We start from the raw sequence: 12764 nt of genomic DNA on the forward strand, positions 1-12764 counted from the left end.
CTACACTGTATTTGAAATGTCTTGTCGCAAACTGATCCATGGTCCTCAATATCTTTGATTGAAGATGCTTCTAATCTACTTTGATCGGGATGCTTCGTTCTGAAGGGGCTGGCAAGTATGAGCTCCCTCTGTCAACACCTGCCACATCCCCCAGATGTGGTTCACATGCGTATTTCCTTCTTATTTTCATCCAAAAGCTGTTTAAGTCAATCCACTTGATGTTAAGAAAGTTCTTGAAGATGTTTTGTCTGTCATCCAAGAGACTTCTTCAGTTCTGAAGAAGTCTCCTTGGCTTCAGACGTCTTCAGTTCTGAAGAAGTCTCTTGGATGAGAGACGAAACGTCTTCAAGAACTTTCTTAATGTCCAGTGGATTGACATAAACTGCTTTTGGATAACCATGACCTGGATGACTGAGAACCTACACAGACATCTTATTTTCATGTTTTTCACTCTTATTTTTCATGAAATAACTTAATTTTTCTGGAGAAGGGATGAGCGAGTACACCACTATCTGTATCTGTATCTGTTCAACCATCTAAATTATCTGTATCCGTACTTGGTTAAGATAACTTGAAATCATCTGTGGGTGTGGTTTGACTGGAAAAATGTGGGGCTTAAATCTTTATATTATTTTCAGTCTGAAATTGATATGGATTGCTCAGAAGTTTCTATATTTATTTTTTATTTTAAAACTATCTACAGAACAGCCTCAAATTTGACATTCAAATCAATGTTTTTGATCACAAAAGTAAGAGAACTATTTACAGAACAAGATTTTTATGAACTCAGAACACGAATATCTTTAAGTGTATGAATGAATATTTACAGAACAGCCTCAGAATTGAGATTCAATGCGTTTGATCACAATAGTAAAGGAACTATTTACAGAACAAGATTTTTATTAACTCAGAACATGAAGTGCATTAATGAATACAACGTATGCAATAGGATATTTATTTATTTTTAGAGCGAGAGAGAGAAAGAGAGAGAGATAGAGAGACAGAGAACATGTGTGTGTGTGTGTGTGTGTGTGTGTGTGTGTGTGTGTGTGTGTGTGTGTGTGTGTGTGTGTGTGTGCGCGTGCTATGTAAGAGTTAAAATATCTATACAGTATAGATATTATTAATTTGAACTGAAGTGAGAAAGTGTCAAACTAAGAGCAGAGATTCTGTTACATCCGTCTAATGTCAGCGATCCAGGGGTCCAACCACCAGGTTGCGACCCGGTACTGGGTGTGGGACATTAGGTACCGGGCGGCACAGAACGCGTCGCTTTCTTTCTTTTTTTATTGCTAAAGTCTAAAGATGTTTTATTTTGAAAAGTGATGTTATAGTGTAATTTTTTTTTCATCAGGCATGTGTGCACACACAGACACATCAAAGAGCTTGCGTGGCGGGGGTACAAAATATTTTCTACTTTTCGGGTGACAAATCGCACCCTGTATGTGTCTAATCAGTTAAATGAATAAATACTTTATTACCGAAGACATATTTTTCTGTGTGGATCATGTCGGGTTTTGGGAGGAATGAAGGTTGTTAACAGGACAACTCTTGAGATCAGCAACACCCTTAGTTTCTTTTCAAGGACCCCTGGTGATAGGAACTACATACTGCATTAAAGTTTCTCTGAGAGCCTTAGTCATTTTTGAGCTTTCTACAACAGGCTTGAAATTGTGGATGTTTCTATGTGATCATAATTTGCAGGAATTAAAAACGATCCACCTGCTGCACCCAGCTCTATTGATTAAAACAGGAATGCCTGTCTTTGTCTCCTTTAATTTAAGCAACACTGAGATCCTTGTTTTTATTTGCTCAAGTCTCTGCAAATAATGCAAAAATAAATATCCAGGTGCAGTTTTAATAAGGATGGAAAATTATTTTATTTAACATCTGTTTTCCTTTTGTTATCCCAGAAACCTCAGTCGTGGTGCAAAGGCTGAAACAGCGTCTGGTAAACGAGTGACTCATCTTGACAACCCCACAAAAACCGAACTCGTAACACTCCTGAGCGGTACTGGAAGAAGTGCAGGCGTGTAAGTATGTAATATATAGTATGTAGTGTCACGTGATTTACCAGCAGCAGGTAGTTCTCAACCTACGAATGCAATTGGCTCCAAGAGGTAGCAACTTTATACTTGAGTACTCTGTTTTATTTCCGTTAAGTTTCAGTTCAGTTAAATCAACCAATAATTAACATCAAATATCAAAAAATTCAGAGATTAACCTTAAGCATTAATGGGTCCTTTTCAGTTAACAAACTGAGTAAAACCCGGGGCTCTAGGATGACTTACCGTGAACATGCAAACCCAGGGTTTGCAGTTTTACAAAGGCTGCTCAGGGTTAGTTTCATCAACCTAGGGTAGGTTCACCAGCAGTTTAGCAGGTGTGATACATACATAGCCATCATCAATGGGGCCCCGATTCGACGACTACATTTTCCGAAGAAAGCAACAGCGTCGCAGCTGCAGAGAAGAGGGAGATGGCATGAGAGGAAATTGCTGCTGAAGTCAATATGTAAGTTTAAATGTAGTCTGTTGCAATCACGGTAATGAGAAGCGGTTTTAATAATATTGAAAATTTTAACAATATGAATTTATTTTATTTAGGTGCAATCCAGCAGGGGAGAAGTATAAACCATTGTTTGCACAGGTAAGACTTCGGCATCACCTCATTAGGGATCCTCCTCATTTTCATTATGTTTGACATTGTACAGTAAATATTAGGTGGACGTTCAACTGTTCAGTTGTTTTATTACCAACATAATGCACAAAATGATGGCGCATTTATATAAAGTCCTTTTATGAACATTTCTTTAAGCATTACAGTTTTCGGTGCTTTTCTGGTTTTATGGGGGGGGGGATTTATCGTCACCTCGTTCGCATTCTGTCATTCGTTCAGCACCTACAGCCACACAAACTTTTAAGAATCAGAAACTACAACGAACAGAGCATTACAGTACAACATTCAAACAGACATCAGGAGGAGCCCTGGTACCCAGTGGATTTCCATCCCACCGGCCAGAAGGCAGAGGCGGGATACCAACTGGTGCACAAACACTGTAACAGTGGACAGTTTTTGCTCACCAGACCTGGAATAGATGGCTGTGAAATGTAGACCCTTTTACCTTCCCAGGGGGTTTAATGTGGTGCTGCTCACTGCTATTTACTTTCCGCCAAGTGATAATGCTGACGAGGCCCTCAGACTGTTACATAGCAGCATTAGCAAACAGCTGAGCAGGTATCCCAACGCGGTGTCTAGCATGGCTGTAGACTTTACCCACGTCGATTTAAAAGCAATACAGTATTCCCTCGTTACTCGCGGTTAATGCGTTCCAGAACCACCCGCAAAAACCGAAATCCCGCGATAATACAACCACATATTTATTTTGTTATTTATGGTAATTTAAATGTTTATGAACCAGTGACGTGCAGTGAGGTTCACGGTGGTGAGGCAACAACGTTAAAGTCAGTTCTACGAGTCAAACAGAGTGGCGTATTTACCATTAAATTAGCAGCCTGACATTAAAAACTGGTTAAATTCATTACGAGTGTACCACTCAGTTTGACTAGGGCGGGTTATTTCCTGTTTTGAAGTTCGAAGCAGATATCTAAGCTCCGACATTCATCTTCTTTTATTAATTAAATCTTCTTTTGATTGGTTGGTAGTCCCGTCAGAGGTGAGGCTCAGCTGCTCGCTGCTGGACTGTGTCACTGCTGTACTAATATTAAACCACCTTGTATCTGTAGTACTTTTTCTCACACTCTAATAGACTGTTTAAAACAATTTGGAAATAAAGAAAAGTTTCTTTAATACACTTAACAGAGTGACATCTAATCTCCACTGAAGTATTAATACTTTCTTATCCTTTTTAACAGAGCATGGCGGGACAGTAGCTGAAGGGTCCCTGAACATCGACTACACAGATTATCACAGTGAGATAGATGAGCAGTAAACACCAGCGATTCATTCTGTGGAATTCATATGCAACTGAATGTTTTAATGTCCTCTTCATGTATGCCTAGTTATCTGTTAAAGAAGTTCATAGAAATGACTTTTAAAAAATACAGACAATAGATAAAATAATTGTTTATTTGAACCACCAGTTTATGAGGGCAGATCTGTAAATAGAAATACACAAGCACAAGTTAGAGGTAGGTCACAGGTGAATCATCTTAACTACTGGAACAAAGCTATTTGATTGATACAAAAACTAACTTTGTATTTGTAAGAAATAAAGATGACCAAATGAAATGTGTATTGTGTGTTTTTATTGTCCGTTGTGGTGGTGATGGTGACTTAGACTCTGAAATGATTCTGGAAGATGGTGTCTGTCACTGCTCTGCTGTCCTGAATATCAGGCGGGTGGATGGGGTCATCATGGGGGTCTTCAGTTTCTAGGGTAGGGTGGTCTCCCCTGATAATGGCAATACTGTGAAAAATATAGTTATGTGACAGGCCCTTTCAGGAATCATCCTAGGGCTTTCAGCAGGCCTGTGGTCATCTCCAACCAGACTGCTGTCCTGCAGTGAGCCCAGTTGAAGTTCTGTTTAGGGCCTGGATCAGTGTAAAGGGTCAGCAGCCTCGGTTGCCATGGTAACCCCGTCTCAAACTCCTCTGTAATGTATAGTGGATTCACTACAGTGGATTAAACAATGGAGACAAGTTAATTATTGTGCAAACCTTTACGCTACCTACCAGGGATGAGCAAGTACACCACTATCGGCATCTGTATCCATATCTGTTCAACCATCTAAATTATCTGTATCTGTAGCTGTACTCGGGCGGCACGGTGGCGCAGTGGTTAGTGTTGTCGCCTCACAGCATGGCGGTTTCGGGTTTGAGTCCCGCTCTGTGCGGAATTTGCATGCTCTGCCCGAGGCTACGTGGGTTCTCTCCGGGTTCTCCAGCTTCCTCCCAGCTCCAAAAGCATGCGCTTCAGGTTGATTGGCCGGTCCCAAATTGCCCATAGGAGTGAATGTGTGTGTGCATGTTTGTATGTCTTTGTACGTGGCTCCACAGTGCACTGGCATCGTGCCTAGAGTGTCCCCCGCCTCACGCCCTATGTCAGCTGGGATAGGCTCCAGCTCCCTGTGACCCGCTACGGCGGATACAGCGGCGGTACACGAAAATGAATGAATGTAGCTGTACTCTAAGTGGGTGGCGTTTAAATGGAAAGTAGGTGTGGTTTGACCAGAAACGGGTGGGGCTTAAATCGCCACATTATTTTAAGTCTGAAATTGATACAGATTGATCAGAAGTTGCTATATTTTTTGTTTATTTTAAAACTCTTTACAGAACAGCCTCAAAATTGAAATTAAAATCAATGTTTTTAATCACAAAAGTAGGAGAACTATTTTCAGAACAAGGTTTTTATGAACTCAGAACATGAATATTCTTAAGTGTATGAATGGATATTTACAGAACAGCCTCAGAATTGAGATTCAATGCGTTTGATCACAATAATAAAGGAACTATTTACAGAACAAGTTTTTTATGAACTCAGAACATGAAGTGCATTAATGAATACAACGCATGCAATAGGAAATTATGAACTACAAAGTATGCATGAACAGGAATTATCATACTCAACACAAGTTTCAATTTTTTTTTTCTTTTTAAATTTTTTTCTTTTTATGATCAAAGTGGGGTTTTTTTAATATTTATTATTTTTACCATCTAATGTTCTTGCCATTTTTTTCAAACAAAGTCAAACATTGTCCCAAGGTAGTCATTTTGACTGCTTTCAAAATTTGCAATATCATAACTTGGTTTTAAAAAAACATGTACCAATAGGAGCCTGACTTTTCATAAATGTGTGTATGTTTTATTCTGACATTGCTTGACCATTTAAATTTCAAAGCACAAAAGAAATCTGAGTATTACTACCTAAAACTACTATAGGCAGTCATTTTAACTGCTCAGACATTATTTGTAAATAATTTCGTTTATCATTAAAATATCTAAGAATAAATTGGTGGAATAGGTAAAAACACATCAGGACATTAAATTAAAACTATAATGATTGAATGTTTTATTTACATAAATGACACAACATAGCTTCTCTGCTATTAAACATCCAAATTTGAACTTTTAAAAGTGAAAGATGACATGAAGGTAGTTGGTGTGAGAGAATAGGACACAGACGACAGGGTTAGATGGAGGCAACTGATTTGCTGTGGCGACCCCTGAAGGGAAAAGCTGAAAGGAAAAGAAGAAGAAATAAATACAAACATAACTCTGAAGTTAAAACAAATATATCATGCTTCAAAATAGGTTGGTGTCGTCATTAGACCTTAACAATGAAAATTATTAACTATTATGAACAATCCAAAATTCTGTGATGGCTGCCAGCCAGCTGGAGACAGTAATGTTACAATGCCAAGATGGTTTGCTCGTCTACAGATGGAGGAAGCTCTTGTCTGCTCTTATTTAACTGACCAACCAGGCTGGTTTTCTGGGCCTTTAGTGCCTTTAGTGCCTTGCCTATGGGAGTTTTAGTAGTTGTAGAATTCTGGGAGGCCGAGTGTTAAAGTATGTGTGAGTGTGTTTGTGTGTGTGCTCGTTATGTAACATTGAAAGTATCTATACAATATATAAATTATTAATTTAAATTGAAGTAAGAAAGTGTTGAGTTAGTGTTAAGCGTGCCATTCATGTAAGTGTGGTTAGAATATCTCTGTGGCTTACAGCTTGACTTAGCCTCTATACGCCACCATAAAATTCATTCAGCAGTGGTGGAGATGTAAAATTTACATTGCTGTACAGCTGCATTTTATTCAGTTTGTTGTGTTTTTATGTCCTTTGTTTCTGGTCAGTCTTGGGGAATTGTAATTTTCTATTTAGATTATTGATGTGATTTCAATTTAATAAATAACAATTTACGAACAATTCAGCTTACAAACGCCTCTCGGAACCAAGTGTATTTGTAGGTTAAAGGACTATCTGTACTTCATACTTTATTTTCATGTTGGGCTTACAGGATAAAACAGGATAATGAAGTTGATCATTCATTCATTCATTGTCACTACCCGTTTCGTTCGGTGTCGCGGGTTGCGGGGTGTCAAACATATTCCAGTTGACTGGGGACATGAGGCAGGCGACGCCAGTTCACCGCAGAGCCACACGAAGACATAGACAAACACTCACGCACACACTCACACCACGGGAAATTTGGAATGATCACTTCACCTAAACTACATATTTTTGGAGGGGTTAGGAAACCGTAGAACCCAGGGAGAACCCATGCAGACGCGGGGAAAACACACAAACTCTGCAGAGAGCGGGAACCGTTTGCTGTGCAGCGACAGTGCTAACCACTGCACCACCGTGCCACCCAGACTTGATTATAGTTGATTATAAATAGTAGAAAATAGCACTGTTAATATTCAAAATTTCTGCAGTTGGGGATATTTGAGAATAAATGTGTCATTTGTTTTTTTCCTTAGAGTCAGATGTGAATGTAGAAATCCATTATGTCTTTGTCAGTCTGACAACATTTAAGAGTTAGCTTTGCTCAGCGCTAAATTTCAGTGACTAATGCTGTTGTATTCTGTCTTAAATAAGAAAGAAAACAGGTGTGTGTGATTTTAGAGGCAGCTATGGTGTATGATGTATTATGTATCACTGCAGTTCCGTCTAACTTTCCTGAATACACTTTCTATGAAGTAATTGTCAGATTTTTCTCTTTCAACTTTTGGGTTTTTATTTTCAACTTCTTTGGGAATAATGTAATTAAATAGAAATCATTTGGGGACACTGAAGATTGTGTATCGATAGATACATCGATAGATGTTAGATAAAGTTTTTATGTTTGTCTTTAAATTAGTTTAAATTATTTAAATTTGACCTGCTTGACTTTGTCATGAGGTTATGGCTTAGAGTTGTCTGTACAGGCAATATTTTTGTTTCATGGGTTGCATGGAAAAGACCTCGTCTGAACCCCTTGATTTATTAACAGCAGATTAAGTAGTATGTTTTGTTATCTATAATACCTTAGTTGTTATGTGGAACTAATCTAAAAAAATCCCCTCCTGGCTCCAGCTCCACAGGGTTGTCATTGTTCTCACATTCACAGGAGAAACTAGTTTTTATCACAGAAACATTCTCTTGTCTGCATTTTGACCGTAATTCAAGTGGACTTTCTTCACTGGGAAACAAGACAATAAATGAGAATTACATTATAATTGAATTAAAGGCCAGATTTTGTATTATGTAAAATGATCGTTTTTCTCATTTGTCACACAGACAATAACAGCTTCTCTTCTTTTCAGGATTCTGAAGGACATCTTCCCTCGTTATATTCGAGCCCCTAGTGACTCTGATGCTAAGCCCGTTGAACAGCTTTATGAAGGTGAACGTGTCTTCATCCTATAGATTACATTGACATATAGAAATACAGTGATCTCTTGTTACTCATGGTTAATGCGTTTCAGGAACCACCCGCAACAACGAAATTCCATGATATAGCGACAAACTATTTATTTGATTATTTATGGTAATTGAAATGTTTATGAACCCTCCCAATACTGATAGTAGACCACCTTCTATCTGGATCACTTTTTCTCACGCTCTTATAGACTGTTTAAAGCAATTTTGTTTCTCACAGAAGTGCGTTGCGTTCAGAGACTCGCGGAATGCAGCGCACTTCCGGATGCCGTCAGCCAATAAAATGCGCGTATGGTATCGTGTAACTACCCTACAAAAATCCTCAATGATGTGAAGCCACACGTGTTGATGCCCGAAAGCGTGAGGGATTACTGTAGAAAGATTTATTTATCTTTTTTTTTTATTTGAAGCCATTGTGTTTACTAGTTTAAATTGTGAATTCGCCATATATGAGTAGAGTGAATTTGTTATAAATGTGTAAATAAATATAGTCACTTTGAACACATCTTTAAACTCATGTTTTCTGTTTATTGTCATACCTGCTCTTAAAATTCTGACATTTTTTATTTTGTAATATCTTTCTCTTTGTAGATGAAAAGATGTTTGACATCATTTTGACCTTAAAGCGAACTGAGAACATCTCAAGTCAGATCCAGGAGTGGTGGATCGTGAACCAGACAGAGTCTGGCCCCATAGGGAGAAAGTCTCAGCTCGAAGCAGGACTGGAGTTCTATGTATTTAGCGACCAAGTCAGCCCACCAAGTTTGGGCTTTCTCGCCGGATATGGGTATGTGGTGATGGGTCCTGCCCTGACATTGCAGTGAAATGTTGAAGTGTTTTATATTTTAGTCATTATCCAAAACTAAAATTTTTACATGTCCTGCTGCATATTCATCTTACTAGAATGATGTTCCAGTTGTGCAAGCGGGCCAATACGAGGGGCAGGACTTTAGCTGGTACAAAACCAAGTAATGTCAAGCCAAATAATGATCCATTCAGATGCTGCAGAAATACAAACACACAAAAGCAGGGAGAGACGTGAACTTAAACAAAGGAAGATGAGAATATCAACATACTGGTTTATTTTGTATCATAAAACCATAGCAGGTGATTAATAAATCATCTTGAATCTTTAGTTGAACAAATGGTTCAACTAAAGATTGAACTATTGCCCCAGATAGTAGGGGCGGTAATGGCTCAGTGGTAGAGTGGGTCATCCAATGATCCAAGATCAGCAGTTTGATTCCCGCCCTCACCCAGCCACCTGGAGCATGAGCCGACAGTGGGAGGCATCAGCTCACCTCCCGAGCACTGCCAAGGTGCCGTTAAGCAAGTGCCATTCCCTTTATAAACTGCTCATGAGGGGCGCACCACCAAGGAGCTGCCAGCGACTCCCCCCACCGCATGCCCACAGGTCCCCTGTGTTTGTGTGTCATGGATCTGGACACACTAGTATGCATGGGTTTGAGCTAAGAAAGTGTGATCTAGAGTGTGCTAAATAATTTCCCTACGGTGATCAAAAAAGTACATCTTAATCTCTTAATCTTAGTTGCGGGCAAACAGGTGAATTTTAAGGAGTTGCAAAAGTTGATGTGGTCAACTTAAATGTGGGTACTTCTATGGAAAATACTTTTTTTCTTTTTTTTTTATCATTCATCCATTTTCTTATAGATGAGACAAGAGTAATTGTCTGATCCACAGCTACTTCTGCTTTGTGGGTCACGGTCTGCTAGAGCCTATGGGCGAGAAGTAGGATACACCCGGGACACGATGCAATCTCATTACTTGACTTTACATAATTATTATTTACCTAATTCTTCACGTAAACATATAAACAAGACCTGCTTTATTAAATAACCTGCCTTTGTGCAACTTTTTATAGGCAGGTAAATAACCTTTAGGCTAAATCTTAAACATTTATGGTTAGCTGTCTGCTGTTTATGCGGTGCACTGGCGTTGCGCCCATAGTGTCCCCTGCCTCACTCCCAAGCCAGGTACGATAAGCTTTAGCTCCCCACAACCCACGACAGTGGATAAAGCCATTAGAAAATGAATGAATGAATGACTATTGTATATCAGAGGTAAGCTCACATAACAGTGGATTTCTTTTCTTCCATGTGTTACTTATTTACATAGATAGCAGTAGTATTTCTTACTCCTGTTTACAGGCAATCATACAGAACTATTCGCTATCAACTGCAATCAAGGTATGACATGACTGGACGGAATTCAGATTCACTGGAATTAAAAATAGAGAAAGACATCTAAATAGCACCACTGAAAGTTTTTTCCCAAAATAGTAATTGTCTGATGGTGGGGATTTCCTTTAACTTCTTCTTCTTTTCCTTTCAGCTTTTCCCTTCAGGGGTCTGCAATTTTAGAAATGTTCTCTGTATGTTCAATATCTTCTTCCACCAGAGAGCTAAGAATTAGAGTCTCACTTCCTTCCTCTGTTTCTTGTATAGGATCATGGGTCTGTATGCCTCTGTGGTTCTGGTCATTGGTAAGTTTGTGCGGGAATTTTTCAGTGGCATTTCCCACACCATCATGTTTGAGGAGCTGCCTAATGTGGACCGCATCCTTAAGCTGTGCACCGACATCTTTCTGGTCCGAGAGACTGGGGAGCTGGACCTGGAGGAGGACATGTACGCTAAACTCATCTTCCTCTACCGCTCTCCAGAGACTATGATCAAGTGGACCAGAGAGAAAACTCAATGAAACTCAGCTGATGTGATGTGAACCAATGAGTGTGATCCAAAGCTTTTCGGACAAGAGCCGCACCCTTGGAGAAATGGGGAGTCGCTCTGTTGGTGTGAGAAACTTTCACCTGCATTTGAGGACCATTTAGTTGAGTGCTTATAGAGTGTTAGGTCCACACTAAAATACTTACGTTGTGAACTGAGGTTTTTTTTCTTGTTTTTTTACCATTCATGGATGAGAAATTTCCATTGCAGTCACGTGATTAACAATTAAGGACAGATTTGCTGGTGCTGTACTTATCTCTTTGAACCTATCTCCATTTGGCATCCAGTGGATAGAATAAGCAAACTGATGTTCAGTAGAAGCTGGAGAATAGGTTTTTCGACACGTCCAGAACCCCCATTGCTCCTTATACCTGCCTCCAACAGTTCCACAGTGCTATAGTAGGTGACGAGAAACTCAATGTGGTTTTAATCTTTAAGGCCAATTTGGGCTGAGGAAAGAGACACACTTTTTTAAACTCTGGAAGCAACACTGAAGCCTCTCTGGAGATACAATGCAGAAAACATAATCAGCCTTATTTTATTTGTATGAGAAGAAACTTTCATCAAATATCTTTCTCAGGAAGAGATCTTTTCAATGATATTCATTCACTGTAGGAGTTATGTGGTGTACAGTATTATGTAGGCTTTGATGGATATAAAAGATATCAGAAAAGATGAAAAATATTTAAATGGCATGAAATAAAATGTGGATGTTGTTCAGTTGGAATGATACAGAGTAGGATTGGTGCTCAGAATGAGGCTGTGTGATATAAGTAGATGCATTGTTGTAATTTTTTTTCCTCATGAATAATGAGTTGGGTCAAGACCAACTGAGGGCTGTTTGTGAATCAGACAATATGCATTGGCTGGCAGACTTTTGCACATCACTTGTAATCCTGTTTTAATTTTCAGAAACACTGTGGTGCCCACATCATCCAGTCACCGAAGAAGAGATGAGTAGATATTTAAAAAAAATTGTCACTTGAAGGGCTGAAAAACGATGCTCTTTGTTCCAAACTGCGCATTAGAAAACACTGTAGCATGATAGAAAAAACTTCATTATTGTCATGACTAATTTTCATTACATGTACATGTAAGTACAAGGGGGTGGGTCAGGGTGAAAGGAAATGTAAAATTGTATTGATATGTTAAGGCAATGTGATATGATAGAGCTCTGCAAATAAAATATCTGGAAAGGTGTCACGTTTTTCATGCAGCTGCTATTTATTGTGCATACAGGGGTTTTACGTTTGATGGAAAATAGCTGGACCTAACTAAAACCCTCTGGTTTGAATTTGAGTTCTAGCAGCCAGGAACTACTTTCAACATTATTTAACAAATTTGTTGTCAAATTTTGTTATGTATTTTTTGTATTGCAAGATAATGCGAACAGAGAATCTAATGCTGCAGCCTTGAAGTAGAGATGTTTATTAATGAACTAAGTAGGATAAAAATTGTTTTGACAAAATCTGTATTACATATTAGTCACATTTCTAGAGCAGTATAGCTACAACCACATTGTGATAATTAATGATGGTGAGAAAGGTGACAGTTCACTTCCTGTCCTGAGAAAGACTACCTCTCCTTAATTTTATCATTGAACTGTTAAAGCCCTTTATGAAGAGGCAAAAAGCT

General features: G+C 38.9%; 1 protein-coding gene across 1 annotated transcript in view; it reads left to right on the top strand.

Moving 5' to 3' along the window:
• Positions 1 to 12329, top strand: part of LOC137612591 (piezo-type mechanosensitive ion channel component 2) — a 199792-nt gene extending 187463 nt beyond the window's left edge. Inside the window, exons 50-53 of the mRNA XM_068341199.1 lie at positions 1914 to 2033; positions 8271 to 8350; positions 8977 to 9172; positions 10851 to 12329. Coding sequence (XP_068197300.1) covers positions 1914 to 2033; positions 8271 to 8350; positions 8977 to 9172; positions 10851 to 11103 — 649 coding nt within the window. The 3' untranslated portion in view covers positions 11104 to 12329. The remainder of the gene's footprint in view (positions 1 to 1913; positions 2034 to 8270; positions 8351 to 8976; positions 9173 to 10850) is intronic.
• Positions 12330 to 12764: the final 435 nt, after the last annotated feature.

This window comes from Antennarius striatus, chromosome 18 (assembly GCF_040054535.1).
Source record: "Antennarius striatus isolate MH-2024 chromosome 18, ASM4005453v1, whole genome shotgun sequence".
In the NCBI taxonomy this organism is placed as follows: Eukaryota; Metazoa; Chordata; class Actinopteri; order Lophiiformes; family Antennariidae; genus Antennarius; species Antennarius striatus.